The 25,204-nt window shown below is 40.7% G+C and overlaps 2 protein-coding genes across 4 annotated transcripts; one reads left to right on the forward strand and one right to left on the reverse strand.

Moving 5' to 3' along the window:
- Window positions 1–4,780: 4,780 nt before the first annotated feature.
- Window positions 4,781–12,714, forward strand: cdkn1d (cyclin-dependent kinase inhibitor 1D). 3 transcript variants are annotated; one of them, XM_008301597.1, is made up of 3 exons: window positions 4,781–4,878; window positions 7,792–8,288; window positions 9,330–12,714. In XM_008301597.1, the coding sequence occupies exons 1-3, from the start codon at window positions 4,868–4,870 to the stop codon at window positions 9,386–9,388; spliced, it is 567 nt and encodes a 188-aa protein (XP_008299819.1). In that variant the 5' UTR covers window positions 4,781–4,867; the 3' UTR covers window positions 9,389–12,714. The 3 variants fall into 3 exon arrangements, with proteins under 3 accessions (XP_008299819.1, XP_008299818.1, XP_008299820.1); XM_008301596.1 differs by lacking the exon at window positions 4,781–4,878 and adding an exon at window positions 5,197–5,322; XM_008301598.1 differs by lacking the exon at window positions 4,781–4,878 and adding an exon at window positions 5,234–5,384.
- A 1,167-nt stretch (window positions 12,715–13,881) lies between these two features.
- Window positions 13,882–24,729, reverse strand: slc37a3 (solute carrier family 37 member 3). Its single transcript, XM_008301595.1, has 14 exons — window positions 24,644–24,729; window positions 21,957–22,159; window positions 20,613–20,727; window positions 20,193–20,285; window positions 19,733–19,816; window positions 18,940–19,085; window positions 18,521–18,617; window positions 18,358–18,442; window positions 17,824–18,050; window positions 17,580–17,721; window positions 16,796–16,897; window positions 16,357–16,556; window positions 16,061–16,126; window positions 13,882–15,418 (listed from the first exon to the last, which is right to left on the reverse strand). Exons 2-14 carry the CDS (start codon window positions 22,031–22,033, stop codon window positions 15,326–15,328), a joined length of 1,527 nt encoding a protein of 508 aa, XP_008299817.1. The 5' UTR covers window positions 22,034–22,159; window positions 24,644–24,729; the 3' UTR covers window positions 13,882–15,325.
- Window positions 24,730–25,204: the final 475 nt, after the last annotated feature.

A 25,204-nucleotide genomic window follows, 5' to 3' on the forward strand; every position in this document is an offset into this window, starting at 1 on the left:
CTTCATTAAAAGAGACAGCTGTTCTGCCTCTATCTGCTCCTTTACTACCTGATGAACTGTTTATCTGGGCGTCTGGTTACACCTATTAAAGTGCAAACAGTCAAGAGCTTGAAGCTTGTCGAAGACTTCATGCTAACCATCTTTAGCTCGTCTTAAGTTAATTTGCATATAATTGTAATTATTCACTTGACAATGTTATTTTTTCAGTGGCATCCTTCGGTAAGCATGTGTTAAGCTATAATCAAATATTTTCCATGTGATGTGACACAAACCTTTGCATGCAAACCGACTAAAACACAAACCAAACACAATTGCAAACGACTGCCTGCAGTTGTAGGATTATACATGGTCGGGTTCTTAATGGATTCTCCATTGTGTCCTTTGTTTGTCTTGTCTCCACACTGAATCGGTCACATTCAAATGGATGATGGCTGGTTGATTTTTTCCCCCTTTTCTTACGAGCACAAGACCCACCGTGACAGTTCCCAGTCTTCTGACCCGAGTCACATTGTACCGTGTGTGACTGTTGTTTTACAACCGTGCTAATGTATTCAAAGGCCGCCGACCATGGAGGGGCAAAACAATGGGCTTAATGACTGCATATCCAACTGTACCATGCAGCAGTGGATTAGGGATGGGAAGGGGGGGAGGAACTCCAAAACACACACAGCACTGTAGACAACAAGAGGAGGATTAGGGATGTAATGTCGCACAACAAGCTGACTGTAAATACAGGTCAGAGGGACGACAAAACAGAGAGGGATCATGCTGCTGAGGCCTCTTTGTCTGCCGGGGAACCCTCAAATATGACGGCGTATAAAGGCCACTTTACACACAGATTAGTGGAGCATTAGAGGAACTGGGCCACAACCCTAATTGACTATTATGTGTCACAATGGGAAGAAGCCCAAAATAACTCAGTATATATTTATAAAACAGGCTAAACAGAACAACACAAATATGTGTAGAGAAAAGGTTATGCACTGTTTGTCTTTGTTCAGCATCATAATGTGAGTTGCCACGGTGCATTTTTCCTCTTCTACAGACGACAACAATCATGTCTGTACATGAGCTTTATTTATTACGTGACATTTATAGCACCAAGGGTGAAGTTATCGATTATTATAGTAATCAAGTATTTTACCGATTATTCTACAAATTAACCCTTCGAACCGATGGGTTTGAAAGGCATGTTATCTTTACAATATTGCCAAACATGAGCATGTAATAGCAGAAAGAGTTGTTAGATTTCCAACTTTCAGACAACTCCTAATGTGTGATGTGCAGTTTTGTCGGAAAACTGAACCAAATCTAAGCTTATAATCGTTATATTTCGTCAAAATGACTTTATTCTACACAGATTCTGTTTAAGACAAAGACTTCTGCACTCATAAGTGTGACAGTGAAGCCATTAGTGACTCAACTGTGACCAACAAAAAAAAATCAAGGACTTTTTTTTAATGAATTGGGATGAACTGCAGGCAGTGTTTACACAGACTGGAGAAGCATGGAAACAAAATAAAAACTGTAAGTAGCAAAATATCTTAAATATGTAGAGCTGCTTTAATTTTCTCTCGTGTTGGTAAACCTGTGTGCACAAATTATGTCTATGATGATTCTAGGTTTTCTCAATTTTTGTAAAATCCATAATTAAAGAAGTTAAACTTTTGTCTTTTTCGTTTTAATGATTTATGTCTTGTATGTGGTTGTGCTGCTCCCACAGAGGTGCAGGACTTTATATTGCAGCAAAAATGAGCCTACAGCAAGGAAAAAGAAGACCGAAGTGAAAAAACCCCAAAGACTACTTGGAGCTCAGAGGGTTAATCGGATAGGAAATAGTTTTGCTTGAAGAGTGATAGTAAATATATAAAAGAAGGTCTTTTAAAATGAATGAATACTTGGTTCACTCTTTGGGGAAAAAAAATGGAAATGTTTATTGCTTTAGTTGCAGACTTCCCCGTCTAATCTGAGTCCTGCACAAAGTTCGATAACATATCACCTCCCTGAGCAAAGTTAGAGGAGATAAAGAAGCATGTTTTGACAGGCACAATGTCAGGCTGCCAAAATAGTGAATGAGGTTCGAGGCGAAGGAGCAGCACGTCAGACAAAATCTGCTGCACATTCATGTGAAAGCTGGCAGTTAAATCAGGTTATAAGGGACTGACAGGGGAAAAGGCGCTAAAAAGCAAACGGTAAAATAAAGGAGATAAAACCATGCAGACAAAACACAGCAAATATTAGAATAAAACAACCACAATCAAACCAGCTCAGAGAAGGCCCTCTGATAAAAGAATGTCTTAAAAGACACCGACTAAGGCTTTAAGAACATGCGATAAAATCTTAAATCAGTTCTAAAACTAATTGGTAACCGACAAACGCATTTTGTTTTATTTGAAGCTTGTGAATGTTTCCTTTGCTAATACTGGAGTAAAGTGTGTTACATTAATCAAATCTAGAGGTGATGAAAGAACTTTTTAGTAGCTACCAGTGAAACACTTTTGTTACAACCTTAGTCGCGTTTAAGAAAAAGCTAATTCTGTACCGAAAATGTGAATTAGTTGATAAAAAATACTGTTTGATTAACAAAATTATCCAAACAAGAACAACGGCATCACTTGATTTAGCAAGAACAAGAAGAAAAAAAAGCATTTTTATGTTCAAGTAACAGATTTTTAGCAGCTGGAGTACAAATGACAAGATCACAAGAGGAAGTCAGCTCTAGAGCAGCACAGGGAGGAGGTCGGGGTGGATGGATGGGTCAAACAAACACTAGACTTTAACATAAGAGGCTGCTGTTCTTTACCTGTTTCCTACCAACAGGAAATGTTATTGGTTTTTTAAAGCCTGACCAAGATGTTAACAATGGTTTTATCATTGTAACCATGACAACAAAGCTTCCCTAAGCGTAAGAAAAACAGCCATCGTAGCAAATCCGACCAAACCCGAGTAATGGCATTGTGGCATGATAAAGCTAAGTGGGTAAAACTTGTTGCATCGTGTTGTTGTGGACAAACATCGTATTTAGCTGCACAAGTTAGAGGACTCATTAGTATTAATATATGAGGCAACTGAGTTCAGAAGTTAGAGGGTTGTTTTTAAAGTTTATGCAAAGGTTCCGCTGGTCTCCCCAATAATTTCCACTCATTGCCTTCCCATTCAGAATCCAAGTAAATGAAGTCTGAGATTTTACGGGTTTATGTGAAACTCATAAACACACTGGGCTGAATTAGGGGGAAATTGTTTTTTTGCTTGTTTGGAGCCTTGAACTGCCTTGAACTTTCTTCATTAAGCCCCTCATGTGAAAATCGCCCGCACGAAGAAACATTCCACAGCTGTGACACAAATACTTTCAGGCCACGAATGTCACACAAACAACGGCCCGGGCTGCCGGTACCTGCTTTAATCATGAGCGCGTCTCGTAAAGTTCTGCAGGAACACTGTCTGCATTCGGCGGGCTCGAGGTGGGAAAACATTAGTGGCGCGAGACAGTCCGGGCGATGAATAGTGTAAAAATAGCCGGAGTACGTGTGTCTAAAACCTGGAATAACCCTTCTGAGTGAGGGGCGTTGGCTGGCCAGCAGGCCTCAGTCTCAGATGACTGCTGTATTATGTCACTGAAGCGCAATGCAACCGTCGCTCTGCTGCCCGTGTAAGGCACTTGTAAGAGTCTGTGCAACAAAAGGAAACAGGAGAATTGATTTCTCAGTTGCAAACCAGAAGCTACAGTATTTCACAACAAGAGCGTTTTGGAGACAAAGAGAATGTCATAATAGCTGTCGGAAGGGCAAAAGAGGGACGAGTGACGCAAAAAAATACTACTGAGGAGTCATTCATAAACTGACAAATAGTTTAACAAAGAAAAAGTGTGCAATGACACAGGAGCAATCGAGGAAATTTAATAATCAGGATGGACTAAAAGGATGAATTTGAAAGCAAGACAGTACAAATAAATAAATAAATAAATACAAGAAAGAAAACAATTTTTTGTCACCTGATTGTTTTTTTGCCCACAATGAAAAAAAGGCTTTTTTTCTGTTTTGAGAACTAATCTGTCAAAATAATCAGAGGTTCCAATAGACCGAAAGTCTTGTTTTTCTCTAATTTTGAGCCCAAAACCTTCAAATATTCACTTTAAACCACATATTCATGTATAAGAGGCGGAAAGTGATTTTTATTTATCTATGTATTTATTTGTATTGATGCTTAAAATGAACTTTTTAAAACTATAAGTCAAATCTCTAACTTGCTGTCATGACCTGATTAATGTTAAACATCAGACAAGTGGTTTTATTGGTGGAAAAAACAGCCTTAAATGAACATCTACAGTCTAAGACTACACTGCACTGTAAGATTTGTTATGTTCCAGTTAAATGACTTTCAAGCACCTTTTGCTCAGGATAACATAAGACTAGTTTGATTGTTTGACCTATAAAAGTTGACTTTCCCATACACACTGGTTGTAATCAGATTTATGATGTGGGAAAAAAAAGTCCATTGAGAGTGAGAGTTGTCCTTCTGGTAACTACACTTTCGGTGCTTTTTTCCCCTCCACCTATCCAACCTAAAATGTGCATAAACGCGGTAAAACTGCAGGAAAGGTCAAAATGGAGCTGTGTCCCGCTCACGTTGCAGCTCAACGTGACTTGAGGAGGTGGGCGCGGCGCCAAAACAGAACGTGATGCAAGCACTACACGAGAATGTGTGTCACATTTGAGGGAGAAGGGGAAATGGCGGCCACTGCCAAGATATTTGACCTACTTCTGCTCGCTCTGGAGGAGAAGTAAGGCACAAGGGGCGCAGCAGAGCGCAGGAGCAACAGGTTCGCAGCAGCAGCAGGAGCGCACGCACAGACGAGTTTTCCAGCATCATGTTAACAGGGTAAGAACATTATTTACACTTTGATGCATTTCAATAACGTGTTATTAGATGCAAAAGAGGCACTTGTTAGTCTTATGTATATTTTTTATTTATTTTTTGGGTGGATCATTTTGCGTTTTTCTGCAGTTTTGCAGGAGAACAGTGCGCATAATGTGATGCGTAAAAGTGTATTAAAAGTTTATTAACGTTGTTTACCACCTGGCTGCGCTCCAACAATGACTGTTTTGATGGAAACCACGTGACTGGGTCCTCTAGTGGGACGTCCCCCCCCCTCCTCTCCTCCTCCTCCTCCTTCTCCTCCTCCTGTATTCTCAGTCCATAACAAACAAGTCGCAGATAAGGGGACAGGCAGGACCCTCCCGTGGGTAGAGTCCACTAAAACTTCTCAACGTGACTGCTTATGTACACGGGACTGTCAGGAACACCTTTCATTCCTCTGACTCGGTGAGCTGTGCGTAATTTGGAGACGAAACTCTTGAAGACTTTTTGAGACATTGACGCTGATGGTAAGAGAGAAATATGCTTTTTCTTTTGCTTGTGGTTACAGTTTATCGGAGTGTTTTATATGTCTTTGAGGGAATATTTTTTACAAAAACGCCAAATGTGGTTCATTGTAGTTTGGATAAATGCAACGTTAAAGCGTTCCATCGCTACTGTATTTGCTTGTTTTTCGTTTTCGTTTTCTTTTTAAAAGTTTACATAAGTAATTAACAGCTGCGTAAAAGTTAACCAACATCGTTTCTGTTGTTGTTCTTAACATTGATGCGTAAATTCTGTGCGTAAAGTGAGTTTTCCGCGGCATGTCAAGATGCAGGGGCTGTTTGTGTGCCGCATCTCATTGACCCACATCCTCAGTGAATCTAACTGCGTCACCAGCTTCTCCCTTCACACTGAACTCACTTTTACGCAGCCTGGAAACGAACTTTTCCGCTGTTGCTTTCCTGCGCTGCGGCGTTTTGCAGTTGCAGAGATATTTGGTGCATTGGAAGTGTTTTTTGGAGAAGGGGTTTTAGTGTGGATTTTCTCGGGTGTTTTTCTGGATGCGGGGACACCGACCACAGTGGAAACCTGACCTGCACACCGCGCCCACTTCGCTCTCGACGCAAACAACTTTCACCCGCAGCGAGCAGCCCTGCTGGTGGAAGAGGGCAATTGTGGGTTTCTTTTTTTTTTTTTTTAATAAGCTGCCCTAAAATGAACAGTTATCATTCTTTTAGAAAAACAAACTAGAAAATTGAAGCTGCGCTGTTTTTGTTTTGTTTTGTTTTGTTTTTATCTGTAATTTATAGCTGCTGGACCAAAGTGCGCACTTAAAAAAAGTTTGCTTGCTGTGGTTTCCTACACGCTGTTTAACACGTTGTGTGAGTAAACACGTTGTAAAAAAAAAAATAGAGCCAAGCTGACTTGTGAAAGTGCTTCTTCTTCTTACTATATGTTCTTTAGGTGTCAAACAGTTGCGCAACGCTCTGTATCTCCCCCTCCAGGCCCCTTTGGCCTGCTTCTTTTTTCTTTTCTTTTTTTCCTCCAAGCCGGTTTGTGCCAAAAAAAATAACTGCAGTTCATGTGAGCAGCAGTTCTCATGTTTGTGCTGTATTTTACCTGCTATGTGTCTTAGATTAGAAGTTGTTTTTAACAGTGGGAATAGCGTTAAAGGAGCAGTTTAACTAACAAAATGCAGTTTTCCACTTGGCAAAAAAGGGACTGCAGCCTCTAAACTGTGGCTGAGCATCAGTTTCCTTTATGAGAGATGCATTTGTAAGATTGTAGGATGATTGGGAAAGAGATAATTTCTCACTATTATATGCAAAACCAATTTGTGAATCATGTTAGTTGTAGTTTATGCAAATATTTTAGAGATCCGACCACAGTATTCATAAAGGTCAGACCTGATTATGCTGCAAACTGCACATTTGTTTCTTGGTTGCATGAAAGTTTCACAAAGACACCTTTACTGTCACCACAGGCATAAAGTTTGGCGTATTTCCACTTTATGACTGTCTGATCCAGATAAAAGCAGAACATAAACTGGCAAATACAGATTTACCAGGAAGGGTGCGATCAGTTTTATGATTTAAAAATAGTACATCCACATTAGGCTGGTTAGTGTGTACATGTGAAAAAGCTGCTTTGGTGTTTCATTGTGTGCTTTTCTAACAGGATCAGCTAAGTCAAGTCTAAGTGGAATTCATCCGATTAGAATGAAGCGGTTAAAAGCGCGGAAGCTTTTCGTGTCTCTTGAGAGATTTGGAACCTAAAAAAACTTGGCTAAACACTTGCAGCACCCAAAACCCGCCCAATCCAAGATAACAAATGTCATCTTGTTTGACTGCCTACACACAGCCGACAAAGACAGTTAAGTGGGAGTCAAACAGGAGCTCCGAGACAGAAGGATGTGGTTTTTATCCACCTCTATGTAAAACATTATCTGTCTAGAGATAAAACAGGCTGGAAAGTTAAGGCAGAATGTCAGTTTTCGGTGCAGACTTCAATCTCAGAATCCAGCAGTCGTCCTCTAATTGAAAGTGGCAGACGGGGAATGCGGGAAACATTCCTCACAACGCCGACTTCTTCTCCGCGCTGACCTTCGCTGTTGACCTTTGACTGGCAAACACCGGAGCAGGTGGAGAATCAGGTTCATTCTGTCACGGCAGGGCGGTGGGATTTATGTGGTGTTCCTCGGGGTACCTGTAGCTGCAGTAATTACTCAGCGGGTGAAGCCACATGTGTGTTTGATCACATAAAACACAAAGGCACCCAAGAGGGCCGACGCTGTGCCTGTAATAGTGTGTCTGCGTGTAATCTACGCCCGTAAAAGCCCACATCACACCTCATTGAAGCTCCGCAGGCCCAGCAGAGGGACCGCTCCACCTCTGGCCTTCCTCTCACTCTGCGTGTCTGTTTGTTCTCTGATAGGGACATGGCCATGGCCTCTACATCAGCATCAGCAGCAGGACCGGCTTCGGTGTCCGACTCGGAGCTCTCGCGCCTGGGAGGCATTGAGGCCTTGAGGCTGAAGGTGGGGCCGGTGAGGAGGAACCTCTTCGGGCCCGTGGACCACCACCAGCTGCAGAAGGACTTCCAGCGGCTGCTCTGCATGAGCGTGGAGGTGGCCAACAAGCGCTGGAACTTTGACTTCCAGAGCGACGTGCCGGGGAAGGGCTCCAACGTGGAGTGGGAGGCGCTCCGGTGCCAGGACGTGCCGGCGTTTTACCGCAGCTGCATGGTGCAGCCGGCGGCGAGGCCTGCAGCCCAGACGACGAAGGGCAAGAGGCGGGCGTCTTCCTCATCCAGCGAGGGTTCTCCCAGGTCCGGCAGCTCGTCTGGGTCTGGGGACGAGTACCTGGAGGTGACCACAAGGGGGTGCTACCGGATCCAACGGGCGGGAAAACGCAAACAGGCGGCCATCACAGGTGAGCTCATGGAACATGTCGGTTAACTCTCTCAACCCCAAAACTGAAGGGATGGTTAAAAAATAAAATAAAAAAATCACGACCAGAGCTAGAAACTATAAAAACAGAAAGAATTAATTATGTGTGACTTCTGGTTTTGTTGAGAAAAATTATGCTTAATCCATGAAAATCACCGTATTCTACATGCCTCATTCAAAAATGTACCAAAACTATACAGTTTGCTCGTATTAAAGTTGTTAAAAAAACTAAAAATTTTGCATCCTTGTTGCAGCAGTGAAGTCATTAGTGACTCAGCTGTGACTGACGGTGAAGTGACAAAAATTCAGGGTCTTCTCAGTTGAACTACAAGCTGTGTTTACACAAAATAAACCATCAGCAGGGACCAAATTCTGTCAAAAACCAAAAAATTCTAAGCTTCTCGATGCAACGATTAGCAGCTCAGGTGCAACTAACAGCCAAATTACAGAAACTTTTCAGCTGAACTGCAGGCTGGGTTTGAACAGAGCAGGAAAAGACAAGTATGGAAAGAAATTAAAAATGTAAATATTAAAATATCTATAAGATGGAGAGCTACATTTTTTCAGTGTTGGTTACACCTGTGGGCACTGGATTTTTTTTGTAATCAAAGAAATTCAACTGTAGTTTTTCCTTTTTTAAAAATAGATTTTTCACATTAGAACTGTTATAACTGCACAGATGAGTTCTCTCATAGAGGTGCAGGACTTTATATTGCAGTGAAAAGCGAAGCCACAGTGAATAAAAATGCAAAAGAAAATAAATTAAACACCCAGAAATTGCTTATAGGGCTCAGAGTTAAAGGAATAGTTTGACATTTTGCTAAATATGAGTTTTATTGGCGAGTAATAATGTAATAATGTTGTTTAGAGGTCCAAGTAGACTAATTTTGGCACATTCGGAGCGAGCTAAGCCTCCATCTCCCTGTTTCCAGTCTTTATTTCTCTAAATGTCAACCTCAGCGTCCTTCCTCCTGATTCCACATCCTCACTGAACTCATTTTCATTGTGTTCTTTCTCTCTCCAGATTTCTTCAAGGTGAAGAAGAGGAGGCTGCTGCATTACAAAGTATCGTCTCGGCAGTAAAAAACGAAAAGAAAAGCACAACAAGACCCGGTGGACGATCACCAAGTGGTCTCCATCCCCTCCACACCTCAACTACATCCTTTGTACATATGTAGCAAATTTGTAAGTGACTGTCCACAAGCTCAAATGGGCTTCAAAACTTCTGACACCACAGACCTTTCACTTTCAGCACAAGGAAGCTACCATTCTCGTAGTTAACACACGGCTCGGACTTCAGAAACGGTTTTTGTGGATAGCTATATAAATATTATATGTAGTGTACATTCTCTATACTGTTTCGCTCAGCTTTTCGACTATACTGTGAAATCATTTTTGAATGCACTCTTTCAGGACATGACAGAAAATGAGTCGGAAGAGGTTAATTCTCCTCGAACAGTATTTGACCCCCGGCCCTTGACCTTTGTTCTCCCGTCATAAGAGGTTTCGATTAGACCCAGTTGCTATTCCTGGAACCACGCCTTTGAGCTCTGACAGCTCGAGTTGAACCAGGGGTCGAAACCTCGCCTCGGGGTTCAAAATTCGCGATTACCTCCAGGTGAAAGGTCAGCGGTGGAGTTTTCGGCTCGCGGCCCGTACCTGTACGATAAATTCTGAGCAATAATAATAATGATAATGTTTGATATGTGACTATTTATTTATTCTTCACGATGCTAGGTCATTGTAAAAAATAAAAAAAGAGTAAAACGAGGTGTTTGTAGAATGCCATCGCCCCCAAATTATGCCTCATGGCTCATTGACACTCCACCGTTGCCACCCTAAAAAAACAAACGGCCATTTTACACCATCACAACTTAGCAAAAAAAAAAACACAAACAACAAACTATAGTCTCTTTTTGCTTTGTATTATTTGCATAATGGGGTTGTAAAAAAAAATCTTGGCATCAAACCGAAACATATCAGGTGGTATGTTTTCGTGGGCTTTTAATAATGTAGCATTTTTTTTCTCCACTCTTTGTCTTCATGTGACGTCCACCTTGTAGGTTTTTTTTTTGTATTTACGCCTCTTTTCTCCATGAAGGGAATGTAGTGTTTTATCACTGTGTTGCAGCTCAGAGGAACCTCAACTTTTTTTTTGGTTTCTGCTTTTGATCTTTTTTTTTTTTTTATATGAAGAGTCGTAGCTGTGTCACATTTTTCTGTCGCTGTGCAGTTTTATAAGTGTTCGCATTCTTTATATACGTGTTTGTTTGTTTGTGTGAGTGTTGTTATGGCAGCTGAGGCAGTTGAACCAAAGGAATTGTTGTGCCATTAAATTAGAAACACTTCTTTTTTTCTTTATCAGTTACGGGTCACAGAAAGTGGACAGCCGGTCAAGATCGTCACATTTAAACACGAAAGTCAATTTTTCTTAATTGCTAAGTGCCCAGAGGTGTCACCAATAACGGACAAATGGTGACTCTACACACACTTTTAATTTGCCTGCAGTTCAACCTAGTTTGGCCAAAAAGTCCCTAAATTTTTGTTATGTGACTGTTGGTGACAACCGAGTTGCTCGTGTCTTTCCGATTGTGATGACGAGCACAAATTTTTTTGTATTTTACAGAATAAATTTAATATAAATGGCGATTTTTTGGTGAATATTTCAATTAAACCTTTAGAATAAATTGATTTTCACTATTTTTTTAAGCTTAGATTTGGAGAAGTTTCCTGATGAGTAGTTCAAGGACCATCAAAAAGCTTGAAAATCCAATGATACATGTTCCATTTTTAGCAATTTTCCCTTTTAAAGACAAATCTACCAGCAGGATCTGGAGTTTAGAAGGTTAAAATGTCAATAAAAGACAAGGCTGCTCACTTCATGTGATCCACAACTACACTACTTTCTAACTTTTTCTTTCCCTCGCGACAGTAATTCAGATTTTTTTCTATATGGACAAAAAGCCATAACCTGGATTAATCTGCTCTTTACTACCTCATCAAGTGATTCAGTAACAGAAAAAACAATCAAAGTAGCTCAGGTTTGTTTACGGGGCACGAAAGAGGGACCGAGAGACGACAGAGGGGAGGAGGGGGTTAAAGCTTATTATTGTGTTGTGGTAAAAGCTGTTGAGGTTCAGCGCTTCGTGTCGAGTTTCACATCAGGTAAAAGAGTCAGTGTGTCAGAGCTCGACGCAGAGGAAACTCTGGTCCCTGGAGGGGAGGAGGGAGGGGAGGCAGCCAGCTTTTGTTGTCGCTCTCAGCTTTGACAGGAGGGACAGGGGGTTGGGGGGTGGACGACGGGGGAAAAAAGGGACAATCTTTAACAGAGAACCTTCACGAGAAAAACGTCTGAGACCCTTCCTCGATCAAAGGGTTTCCTCCGGCCAGACGAGCGGCCCGCGATTCAGACATGCTTTTGTTTGGCCCCCTTAAAAGTCTCTCAGTCTCTCTTTTGTGAACCAGCTGCCTCGGTCTGTGCGGAAAAAAAAAAACTAAAAAAAATCAGCATGAAAGCAGTTGTTTGTTATCATGTTGTACTTTTTTTTTTTTTCTCTTCCTGCACACGGCGATATTTGACAGCTTCAAACATAACCGACATTGTTTTATGCGTCAGGACTGTTTGTTCGTCAGCTTATATATGTGTGTGTGTGTGTGTGTGTGTGTGTGTGTGTGTCAGTGTTTGTGTGCATCTATTCTCTCCAGACGAAACTTTAAAAGTCTATATTAACTTATTTGCAGTTCTTGTCTTTTGTTTTTGTGGGGAAATAATTTCAAATTCCCCGTTTTTTTTTTGCTACAACTAACTAATTTTTATTTTTTTTCTGAAACCATATCTTTGCACTACTTTAAACGTGGTCGACAAAAGAACTATTTTTTTATGGTAATCTCTAAAAGAACAAAAAAAAAATCCTCAACAGAGACACAGATGAGGGATTTATTGACAATTAAACCTCCTCTTTGACACTGTTGGACAGTTTTTTCCCATCGGCTCTAATTTTTTTTTTTCTTCTTTTGAACCTTTTTGAAGCCGGACTCGTCCACTGAGAGGAAAAATAAAAATAAAATCTCACTGTGCTCAAGCAAACTCTGCTTTTCCTAATTCACCTGTCGCAGCTATATCAAAGTGTAGAGTTTTTTTTTCTTTGTATATGCATGAATGTAAGATAACATTTGTATACCATGTGTAATAATTTTATTGTAATTTAATACTGGTATATGCATCCTTGCAACATGTAAGAAGTGTAATTGTATGAGATCAGAATCATATCCGTTTTTTTTTTTGATAGGAATATATGTATAGAAAATGTTAAGAGATTCCATTGCTGGGTTGTTGGTGCACTGTTGCCTTCATAATGTCATATAGTGTGCGCAAATTAATAAAATGTTATATTGATATAAGCTGCAAATCACTGGTCTGAAGTCTTTTGTTTCGACGGTTTAAGTGTGAGTTCATAGCGCCCCCTGGTGGTTTACATGTAGAACTGCAAATGTTGCAGACATATTTTAATTTGGTTGCAAGCAATAATAATGATGTTTAATACCCAGAAAGACACATTTATGTCACATTTTCACTCACTGTGGGCTCATTTTTCACTGCAATCCAAAGTCCCGCACCTCTATGGAAACAGTACGACCATGACTAGAAGTAGAGAAAACTCAAAAGGTATTCTGTGCAGTATGATACAGTTAGAGTGCCATAAATCATGAAACAAGAAAAATGAAAGCTGAATTGTTTTACAAAAATGGAATAAACATGTGCTACATTTTTCCCAAGCACCCAAAGGTGTACAATACCAGGGGGGAAAAATGTGGCTCCTCCTGCAGGTCAACAGAAAACTGAATTTTTTTTGTGATTGTTGATTGGAGGCGAGTCAATCATGGCTTCTACTTTTTGCTCAGGAGCAAAGGATATATATATTTTTTGGATTAAATTTTGCTTGTTCAAACACTATAATTTGGGGAAATTTCCATCCATCCATTATCTATACACCACTTAATCCTCACTAGGGGTCATGGGGGGCTGGAGTCTATCTCAGCTGACTTAGGGTGAAGGCAGGTGACACCCTGGACAGGTCACCAGTCTATCACAGGGCTACACTTAGAGACAGACAACCAAGCACACTCACATTCACACCTACGGACAATTTAGAATCACCAATTAACCTCAACATGTTTTTGGACCGTGTGGGAGGAAGCCGGAGAACCCGGAGAGAACCCACGCTGCACGGGGAGAACATGTAAACTCCACACAGAAAGATCCTGGGATGTGAACCGGCGACCTTTTGAGAAATTTCCTAAATAAAATGTAAAATAAAGTGACTTTGATTAAATAGAATTTCAAGTTTAGATTTTGTTTATGATCCTGATAAAACTGAACGTCACATGAACAGTTCAAGGACTGTTGGAAAGTCGACAATCCGACAAATCCTCCTGTTTTTACAGTTTCTTGTTCTAAACAACTGTTATTTTGGCGATTTTTATAATAAAAAAACAACAACATGCCTTTCAAACCCACAGATGCGGTTTGAAAGCTCATCAAATTTCCACACATACCATAATAATCGTATCCAAAATACTCACAATCTGCAAAATGGATTTTGCATTTATTTCCAAAAAAAAAAATGCATTTACATCAGTTAAAGGTCAAAAAGTACACATAAATAAAAAATAAAAACAAGTTTAAAATTGCACCACAGATTCCAGATTACACATTCCACATGTTTCAACTGACATTCTATTACACTTGATTGGCTCATTGAGAGGCAAAAGCAATGAAAGTCTCAGACTAAGCATCAGTTCCCCAAGATTAAGACAAAAAACCTACCTCATATGGATAATGATGACAAAATAAAGCCCTGATGTTACTTTCTAAACATGTCAAAAGCATTTTGCATGAAGATTCGTGCATCTACATGCAGGAGTGCAAATAAATTCCTGTCTTAACCAAAACTATCTTCTTCCAAATGATTCAAGTCTGTCTAGCATGAAGACAAAGTGTCCAAACAATGATTAGCAGAAATTGTATGACGATGCCACCACCTTGCATTAAAATCCTGCACTAATATTACACCTTTACTGGCAATTAAAACTTATAAACTGACATATTCCTCATAGATTTACAGTTAAGTTGCCCAACAAACTAAACTAATATTTTAAAACAAACTCTTCCGTGATGTCAATTTATCGTTTAGCTTTTAGCTACGTGCTACATTATGAACCAAGAGTGAGAGAACAAAACAGCAAACTGTGTTTCAACCAGTGTGTGTGTGTTAACTGTGAATTAAGACACTAAAAGTCAAACTGTAAACATTCGAGCATAAATGAGGCGAAAAGGGAATGAAGAGCAAAAATTGAGTCAGTGACTGACGCCTACACAGAACCAAGAGAACCAGTCTCTGTCACGAAAAGGCTTTACAGTTAAGATTCTGATCCGGATTACAAAAAAAAAAACTAACTTTGTGAGGTGAAAGTTTCCCAAAACCTTCAGATCAAAGTGGTTCAAGACTGCGTGATTATCCCGGAGTGCAATTCTGAGTACCTCAACCGAACCCGATCTAAATATTTTACATATCTACAACAGCTCATGATAGTTTTTTTTTACATTACAATCACTATTCACATTCTTTAGGTAACTCTGACCCTCAAACTGTCTTTAAGGATCTTTAAGTTAAGAAGTCGTGGTTTAAAAATCAAATTCAGTCATATCGACCGTTGGACATTTAAAAAGTGGAGTATTTACAATAATTTAAAGGCTAAAATATTTACACGAGTACATTCTGAGTGAATCTACAGACTGGTCAGAGCGACAGTCGGGTCCCTTTCAAAACTCTTTTTCAGTCAGGCACTTCAGCTCAACCTTTCAGTTCTTTGTATTTGCACTAAAAAGAACCGTACCTGTATGCTTTAGGCTGCGTTTTTACACATCCTGAAACTCACCTAAGGAGCTGAATCTGACCTGCTGTGTCACCGATAAGAGGAGAAACATTACAGCTGGCAGATGTTGAGCTTTTTTTCTTTTCACAGCTGGCGTCGCCGCGCCCGTCGGTCTCTCCACATGGCTCGCAGCTCTTTGAGAAGCAGCGGAGTGATGAACAGAATGCTGCCCCCAGTCTGCAACGCAGAGACACAACATGTTCAGTCACAAGGGAGCGCCGATTCGTTCTTTTAGAGTCGTAAAAAGTGAAAAAGGAGGTTGTAATATGATAGTTTTTTTGCTTACAGCACACAATTTAAAGCACCTGCACTGAAATAAGCTCGCGTTTTATCGACATGTGTGAAAGCTTGAGGCTGTTTTTTTAAAAATCGCACATCATCTTGAACATCTGGACACACTTAAGGACGATCATTATTATAGATACTAAATATAATTGGTCCTAAAATAGATCCCTGAGGGCCGCCTGCTGCACAACTAGCAAATGAGAGACAGCTTCCATCCAGATCAGGGCACTGAGAGAGAGAGAAGTGTAACGCTGTGGTTCATTGGGTCAAAATCTAAAAAATATTCCCGTTGTCAAGACATCCACGCAGAATGTACAACATACACACATATATATATATCGTCCTTTATGCTTGTGAAGCTTTAAAAACTCAAATTTGACATTAATAAAGGCTGTTCTCTATTAAAGAGTGAGCCAGCGAGCACAACACTCTGAAGCAGCTGAACAGAATCAGCCATCGTCACTGGGATCGTTCCTAAATTACCTTCTGGAACGAGTCAAAATGTTTCGAGTGAACAGTGAATTAACATCTTACCATGACGACGAAGAAGTAGAAGACGCTCCTCCAGCCCAGCTTGCTCTCAATCAGAGACACCAGATACTACGTAATGACGGAGAAATGTGCAGGTTAAATGGCGTCCGCACGGCCGTATCTTAGAAATACAGACTTGCTGCGAGATGTTTTGTGAAAGCACATGAACTGGAATTGGACATTTCCAACCTTTTGCCAAATTCACTGTGTTTAGTTCTTTATTTCTACTTTATAACGGGTACTTTTACCTCTAACCTTGGTAAAGCATGCTTACAGGAAATCTCGTTTGTTCGGTTTACCTGTCCTCCAGCAGCTCCTATACTTCCTGTTCCATCCACGATACCAGTGACGGTAGCCAGAGCCTCCTTACTGCCCCTCAGAGCCTCCTGTCTGCCCAAGTCGGCGGATATGGCCGAGCTGATCATGTTGGATGGACCGCCGATGAAGAAGCCAGTGGTGGCCAAGAGCACTGCGTTTATCACCTGGTCGTTGGGTGATCCTGAGAGAGGACAGAGAAGATATGAACTTCAGTTATTTTACACCCAAAAAAGAATCTGGGACCCTGTTGTAGCTTTTGTTGCTACAGTTAATAGACACAGAAATATGGGAAAAAAGTAAGAAAATGAGCTAATTTTAAGGACTCACCTTAATTTTGCTTTTTAACTATTGTTGTTGTTAACTAATCCTGTGTGTCTTTAAAGCTCATATTTGGCTTATAGATAATGTGCCTGTACTCACGGCTGTATCCCACGAGGGCTCCCATTGCCAGCACCAGACTGACCGTCAGCACCGGAGCTCTCTTCCCCATAAAGTCAGAGATCAGACCCTGGACTGTTCCTCCTGCCAAAAAGAAACAGGATGATGAAGACAAAGCGAAATTATAGGAGTCTGTTGTTGCAATAATGTTTATCAGCTGGTTTAACAAGTATGAAATTGTAATTTGGATGCCATATTTTAGGAATTGGTCACATTTGTCAACATTTTTTGAAGATAAGCTGTGTACAATGTATGTCTGATGTTGTTTGCTGGTGACTCATCCATCAGTTTCTCAATTAATCATCAATAAAATGTTAGATTATTGTTAAAAAATGTGTTGTGCAGTTTCCTAAAACACAAGGTGACATATTTAAATTGATAGTTTTGTGTGACCAGTGGTCCAAAATGGCAAAGATACTCAGTTTATTCCTGCAAGAAGCAAAGACAAGCAGCAAATCTGGGGAGTGCTTGGCAGGTTTGCTTAAAAAATGACTTAAAGAATAAATCAATTCCCCAAATAACAGACAAATCTAACTAATAATTCCAGCTCTATTTTATATTTCCACTTCATCTGAGAGCGTTAAAACAACATCCTATCAGTAAAATATAAAGCGGCAATTCTTCTCCAAGGTACGAAACTACATAAAAAGCATTTCATTAAAAATGTAATGTCAAATATACGATTTAACGTATAAAAAAAAAAAAAAAAAAAAAAAAAACAGATAAAACAGCACGAACAACAACAAAAAAAAAGCAAAAAGCTTACCGACGATTCCTCCGACATCGTACCACACAGACAGGCGGTCGGCTTCAGCCTCTTTCCATTTGTAGTTGTTACTCAGGTAGAAGGGAAGCCAGAAGAAGAAGGAGTAGTTGACCAGCTTCAGACACGCATACGCCAGAGAATACTGCAGTGCACAAAAACACAGAGTGAACACAGTGAGAAAGGTGTGATGTTTGTAATCATCTGATGGCTAAAAGCTTAACAAATTCATCTTCTTCAGACTCACAGGCAGAACTCCAGGCAGACAGAAAGCCTGGAGGAAGCTGATGGCTTGCGGAGGTTCGGTTGGAGGTTCTTCCTGCTGCTGAGCCGCCGCCGTCGCCGCTGCCGCCTCGTATCGTCTGCCGTAAACCTCCACCTCCACTTCGTCCTCCTCATCGCTCATCAGAGGCTTGTGGCTGTCCGTGTCCGTCTCCACCGGGCCGAGTCCGGTCTCCGACTCCGAGCTCAGACCTGACATACAGGCTAAATTTAATCAAGACTTCAGGTAACACAAACACAGGCATGTTTCTATTTGAGGCCGTAATGTGACACAAGTTCACGCTGGCTTTCACGGGAATTAAAAGTAAACACACAAAGTTGGCTGGTCTTGTTAAAAAAAAGCAGTAATATGACCACATAGATACACACGTATATTAAGCAAGAAATTAAGTTTATACATCTCTCAAAGTAATATGGGAATCCAGGCAGCATCTGGATAACGTTTGGGTTCACACAGAGCCTTTAAAAAAGTCTACCACATTTTGCAAACATTTCTTACCAACTTCTTTCGGGGAGGTGAGCAGGCCGAAGAACACCACCACCCCACCGGCAAACTGCACCACGGACGTCACCAGGAAGGCATACTGCACAAAGAAACATTACATCAGCATGAAGCTGCTGGCTACGCTGAGGTAGAATGTATAAGCATGTGTGTGTCCCACCTCATATCCATACTTGAGCACACTAGAAGCCAGGAAGGCACCCAGGATGTTGCCCACGGAGGCGCAGGCGCTCCACAAGCCGAACACAAAGCCGCGCCTGGAAAAGTTTTACCGTAAAATGTTCTATTTTCAGGTGTTTCAATACAAAAAAAACACTGCTTTAAATCATGTAACAAAACATACTTTATTTTATTAAGTGCAGAAACAGACTTAGTATTTTTATAATCAGCACATTACAAGGAAACCTGCACCTAAATGGCGTCTGTGTTTTTTGCACCACTGAATGGACGTCATTGTGTTCATGTGTGTGTTTCTGTGTGTGTGTGCAGTATTTCTAGGAGGCTGGAAATATATCTGCTGGTCATAGCAGAAGCAGCGTTAGATAAATGTGGACGCTGTAAACAAGAGAAGTCACCCACCCCGTCTTGCCGAACCAGTTGCCCATGACGGCCACCACGCAGGGCCAGACGGCCGACTGCAGCAGCCCGTTCAGCACCCAGAGGCCACAGTACAGATAGATGTTGTAGATGTGGAGCCATTCAGTCAGAGTGCCGAACACAAACTCCTGGAAACACATGCATAGATGCAGTCGTATTGCAAGGTTTTAGATATATAAATACACGCAGTTCAGGAGGAATGGATATGTTCTAAACTTCAGTGCTTCGTGTTCAACTTTCTGAAGCCCTAAGCCCCCTACGGCATGTTATTTATTTTTTTTCTTCTAAAAACTAAAATTATGCCATTTATCAGAACCAGAAACCATAAAAATTAAAAGAGAGAGAGACATTGGATTTTCAAGTATCTGACAGTTCTTGAACTCATCACATGTGACTTTGTTTCATTAGAAAAATCGAGCAAATATAGGTTTAAAATCAACTTTTTGTAAAATCAATAATTGAAGAAATTAAACTAGTTTTTCTGTATTTAAGATTTACAGTATTAAAAGTTTGTTTTCCTGCTCTGAAGTCATTTTTTAATTCTCTCTACTTCTAGTCACGGCTGTGCTGTTTCCATGGATGTGCAGGACTTTATGCTGCAGTGAAAAATTAGCTTCCAATGAGCAAAAATGGGAAAAGAGCACAAAAAAAAACTCAAGTGGGTAAGTAAATCTATTGGCACTTAGAAACCAGTGGATTTCATAATGGAAGAATGATCACAAAGGGACACTATCCTGGATAAGATACATCATTTATCTAAACATAAAGTACGAACCACTGCAGCAGAGCCACACAGGCCGACACAGAGCACATATCGCAGGTTCACTCTGTCCCCGATCACACCGCTCAAGTACAGACCCTGTGGAGACAGAAACACACAAAAATTAGACGAATAAAAGACGACAACTCGTCTGACTTTATATAAAATTAATAGCACAAAGTAAGTTACACTGCGTTCCAGCAACATAATTAATATTTCACTTTCTTCTGTCATCTTAGATCCTAAACAAGTCGCTGTTCGAGAGCTTGTGTCTAATTTATACATTTCTTTCTTAAAATTAAGAATACTTGTCAGATGATTAAAATCTAGATTTTTCTGGTGTTCTGTGAGTCTGGTTTCCTTCTCAGCCCAACTTGGCACACTGTAAATACTCTGCCAGCTTTGCCCGTTTCTGCGGCAGACGTCGCCGCTCTCAGAAGCTTGTTAAACACAGAAAACCGTGTGCTTCACTCACCACTGCGTATGAGAAGAGGAAGATGGAGTCCAGAGCTCCCAGAAACAGGGTGGCCTGCTTTTCATCTGCAAACAGATGATTGTCCTCCCATGTCTGGGACAGTCAAAGAAAACACACTTAATTATACGCAGTTCATCTACAAGGGTAGTTAAAGGGAGTTTTTCCCAGGGACATGAAAGTAGAAGTTTGTTTTTGTTCATCTGGCATTAAATTGGACTGTGTACTGTGCTGTCCAACTGTACAAAAGGTAAAATAATAGTGACACGCATGGAAATACTTTATTTCCAAAACAATATTGTCTGAATAAGAGTAAATAATCTTCCAGCCAAAAGACTTCTGGGATGTCTCACTGGGCAGCCGTTCTTCACCTTAGTAGACAGCTTTTAATTTGTATTTATGCACTGTATTGGTGTTCAGTACCTCGCTGGGGGAGAACGCAGGAGCGCTGTCATTCTGGATGGACGGCGTCCACTGGGCTGAGATGCTCACTTTCACATTGCTGAACGTCTTCCTGGATGCATGCAGCAACACATAGCTGGACAGACACAACAGAGTTTTAATCAGAGAGTAAAAGGAAAAGATGCTAGATAGCGATATACTGATAAGCATCACCAAATTTCTCATTTCAGGAAGAGGAACCAGTCACTTTTTCCCCAATGCTTGTTTGATAGACTAAAAACAAGACGCGCTGGCGGTTTGACAAACGGAAGTTATTTCTCATAGTCCCTAGAAAGTTCTTGTTTGTTGTCTCGGGCTACATAAGGTCACTTCACAAATGCTAATTATTCTTTTTCAGTGGGTTAAATTCCAAAGTAGCAGCAGTTCGACTGAGTTGAGAGAAATTACAGGAAACACTGAAATGCAGCATTTTTATCTAGAAATGGGGAAAAAAAAATCTCATTCAGAGTTTTCTGTGAGCTGCTGCAGACGGCACTTTGCCTTGCTCTGATAAGGACTGTCAAAACATGGTGGCATAACCACAGACTTGTGATACCAAAGCTACTGCAATCAAAGTTTAACTCAACCACTGTGTTGGGCTGAAAGAAAGAAACACATAAAGTCTACCAACAAAAATATGATTTATGTCCATCTATGTTTAACTTGCTGCACATTCTTTATTTTTAAACTGCATGAATCTCTTTACAGGGTCTAAAAATGAGCATTGCAGCAAACAAGACTCACAGTGTACTGGCTAGAAAATCCTCGCAATAAACACTTCACAAATGTGTAGTTGTACACATTCAATTTATTTTCCTGAAAACATGTAGCAACAGCAAAACTGTGCATTTCAATTTTCCAACAGTCTGATATGTTTGTCGTCTCTGTAGCACTCCTGTCTGCTTGAAATCAACATAGATAGTTGACGCTATCTTTACGGCGTCTGGCCTATATTAATCCTGCCCTGTAGACCTTTAACCTAAATTACCAGCCCATGTCTTTCACATTCTGTTTCTAAACTAGCTGCACAAATAATTCCCTTTCTGTTTTGCATCTTCCTGTGCAACCTGGCTGGTTTGTTGGGTCTCAACAGGCTAGTTTGGACATTTGAGTATAAAAAATCTAATCTTTTCTGGGTAAATCAATGGAGAAATTACAAGTAATCTGCCTAAAACCAACACAAAAGCAACAAAAGAAACATTATCTAGCTGTCATGAGGTTTACAGTTACTCTGTTTATATAAGTGGAATCACAAAGTTAAGTATAAACCAAACAAGTGCATTTGCGATGCTGCACTGCTCTGAGGGGATGGAGACTCTGGATTACCTAAAGAAGGTGAGGAGGAAGGCAACCAGATGATGATGGGTGTACTGTGACAGATAGCCACAGCACGAGGGAGGCATCACAGGGGCGGCCGGGGGGGAGGAGGAGGTGGAGGACGGAGGTTTTGTTGGTGGAGGTCTTCGAGGATAGGGAGGGGGTTTCAGCTATAGCAGTGCTCCACTATAGCAGCTGGGACAAACACATCACTAGGAGAAGGAAAGCAATGTCAAATCAATACTTACCCTACTGTTTATCACTGAATACAGGATTTTGTGCGACTGCCAAGGACAACAAACGCAGAGAGAATTTACTTTAAGCAATAATACAGATACACAAAACTGGAGGATTTTCCAGTTGCAGTGAGCACAGAATAAAAGCCCACGTTTGACCACCTGCACCCCGAATAAGAACCACCACACAGCCCAGGGTTAAAGCTGACCCAACTGCATTTTTCCTGAGTTCAAGGGTGGAAGTTCCTTCCAATGGAAGCTGTGTTTGAGTTCAGCAAAGACTGTCAGGACAAAGCGAGAACTATCATTTTTCCTGATTTACTTGCTCCTTAAAACCAGTCCTGGACAATTCCTGTGCTGTGACAGGCAGTGAAAGCAGAAAGCAGTCGTCCCCATGGGCTAAAAGCCGAATATGAACACCTGGTCTGAATGCTGAGGTGTGTGTTGCCAAAAACAGGTCTGAATGGATGCTGTGTACACGGAGTTCCTCTAAAAAAAAAAATTCCACCTCCCCCACCAGCCTGGACTAATGTAATGCTGCTATGCTTCATGTTGTTTACACAGGACTCAACTAAGAACCAGGGATGCACTAATACATCTTCTTTGGTCCTCATACGCCAGGTCAGGGTATCTGCTGATACTGTCGGGCATTTTAGTACTGCACTTTTGTCTTTTATCTGCTCTAAGGGCCTGGCTGAAAGCTAAAGAGAGCAGAGCATTTGCACTCAGGGCATCTTTAAAGTCTCTTCTTAAAACATACTTTAACAGCCGAGTCATTGCCAATTATATCTGAGTTTATATTTCCTTGAAACTGTATTTATATCTTTCAGTCTTGCTTTAACCTCCTCTAACAGAAAGTGGTTTTTATTCACCATGTTGTGTTTTTACGTGATTTTTCAATTGTGATGATTTTGTGACTGTTTTATTTTGATGCCCTGTGACATACTTTATTATTATTATTGTTGGCTGTTAAATAATAATAATAAACATCACATATACAGCACCTATCAAAACTAAAGTTATAAAGGGTTTTTAACTAAAATCTTATTTTAAAAGCAACAACAACCAGAACTTACGCTATAAACACGATTATACATGTTTAATAAATACAAGAATTACCAGCCAAATCACAATCACAACCTTTAGTGACAAGTTGAGACGGAGGAACCATCAGTAAGGAACTGCTAGAGAATCTCAAGCAGCGATCAAGACTTTATAGGGGATTTAACAGATCGCAGATACCGGCAGCAGCCAGACCGTTCAATAACAACAAGGTCAGCAACTGTAATGAAAACATCTGTGGAAAATTCTTGTAGTCTGGAGGCGAGTTGAGCTGCTTCACTGTTCTATCAACACTCAAATGTCGCCTGCGGTTTCCTTTCATGCCAGTTTAAGTTGTATGAATCTGTCTGTGCTGTAAAACACTACACAAACAGGAATGAGAAGTGCTCGCTTAAATTTACAGGGAATTAGTGGATTTATGTTTTGGAATCCAGATCGATCATTTCTATTTGATACATAACTTAGACTGACTTGTTCCTATAAAAAGAATGATATGAAAGTCAACGGCCACAATTGTACTTCCTTGATAAATGTTTGTCTACGACTCCACCATGGAGGCTCAGTATCAGCAGGAGTTTGTGTACACTTTGGTTGTACAGTAGTTCTAAAACAAACACGATAAAAACCCCGCAGCATGTGACTGTGACCTTTTCACAATGACAAAAGATTGAAGTGGAGGGATACATATTTAATAATGTTTGTGCATTCCAGGGCATCATGTATTTACCAGGACTATCTCTACAGACAGTACCTTGTGTTTTTCTTTGGACAGAAATTCACAAGGAAATTCTGCATTTAGGAGTTTCACACTACTGACCCGTGACTCCCAGGCTGTTACCTGGAAAGGTGTGTAAGAAAAGCTCTATAAAAGGCTAATTAGACTTGCCAGCTTTTTTTTTTTTTTTAAGCGTCTTGTGGTGATATTTAAATCCCTGTAGAAACACGATCTGACAGGTAGGACCGAGAGCTTAACACTATCTTCCCCACATTACTATGAAACAAACAGGACGTCACCAGCATCAAATTAGCTTGTTTGTGCCCCGTCGTGTCACCACATGTGTTTAAAGAATATCAGCTGGTTTTTAGATGAGCAACACATCTATTATTTACGATAAAATACGTCAGCTTCTATTCAGGCACTAGCACTGATTTCCGCCAGAGTTTTATTTCTGTCAGAGGGAGAATTTGGCACCAACAGAGCAGCTTCTGTCACACAGTGTTTGCTAGCTGTAGCTAATAAACAGTCTATGTGACAAAGCACGTACTGCGTGTTAGCTACAGCTTATCTACACACTCACTTCCGGGTTTTTTTTACACCTTAAACTCACAACAAATGTCTACGAACAAACTCCTGATAGCTACAAACTCTTAAGAAAAGAGCAACAAGCTGTTTCTCACCTCTGAGTCCAGGTTCTTGTTAGCTACCTTGCTCTCGATGTAGCGACAGTCAAGTGTTTACTGTTGATTCCTGTGAACGTCGCTGTCCGCAGAGCGCAGCGGCGCGGTGCTGCCACCTGCAGGTCAGGAGTGGAACTGCAGGCTCAGGCACACACAGCTGGGACCAGAGACCAGCAGAAAGAACACTACAGCTGTTCAGCTCCCACCTGTCACTGGGACACTTGTTGGTTAAAACCAAACTGTCATTGGCTACAGGCAGATTTCTGAACAGTTTAAAAGCTGCACCGCCAAAAATACGGTCATTAAAAGCTGCAGCAGGGATCCAGCACTGAGCTCAAATTCTGGTAAGACCCCAACAGTGATACTAGTTTGTTAATTACACATGTATTTAAACTGTATTCAGAATGAATATTACTCTAAGTGTTCATTGTGACTGACTGTGTATCAGACAGTATTATATCTTTAGTATCTATTGTTAGGAAAAACCTTAAGATAAGACATTTTAAATGGCTTTTGGTTGCTTTTAGTGTTTGCAGTCCTTTCAAATTCTATCTTACAAGT

The sequence above is a fragment of the Stegastes partitus genome, unplaced genomic scaffold (assembly GCF_000690725.1).
Source record: "Stegastes partitus isolate 25-593 unplaced genomic scaffold, Stegastes_partitus-1.0.2 Scaffold1689, whole genome shotgun sequence".
Classification (NCBI taxonomy): domain Eukaryota; kingdom Metazoa; phylum Chordata; class Actinopteri; family Pomacentridae; genus Stegastes; species Stegastes partitus.

Excerpts from the sequence above, each read along its gene's own strand:
- slc37a3 (XM_008301595.1), bottom strand. The coding sequence starts at position 22,033 with ATGCCTCCCTCGTGCTGTGGCTATCTGTCACAGTACACCCATCATCAT. Across the intron at positions 18,443-18,520 it reads TGCTCAAGTATGGATATGAG|TATGCCTTCCTGGTGACGTC; the intron begins GTGGGACACACA and ends TTCTTTGTGCAG. Across the intron at positions 18,051-18,357 it reads CACCTCCCCGAAAGAAGTTG|GTCTGAGCTCGGAGTCGGAG; the intron begins GTAAGAAATGTT and ends CCTGTATGTCAG.
- cdkn1d (XM_008301596.1), top strand. The coding sequence starts at position 5,279 with ATGTACACGGGACTGTCAGGAACACCTTTCATTCCTCTGACTCG. Across the intron at positions 5,323-7,791 it reads CCTTTCATTCCTCTGACTCG|GGACATGGCCATGGCCTCTA; the intron begins GTGAGCTGTGCG and ends GTTCTCTGATAG. Across the intron at positions 8,289-9,329 it reads CAAACAGGCGGCCATCACAG|ATTTCTTCAAGGTGAAGAAG; the intron begins GTGAGCTCATGG and ends TTCTCTCTCCAG.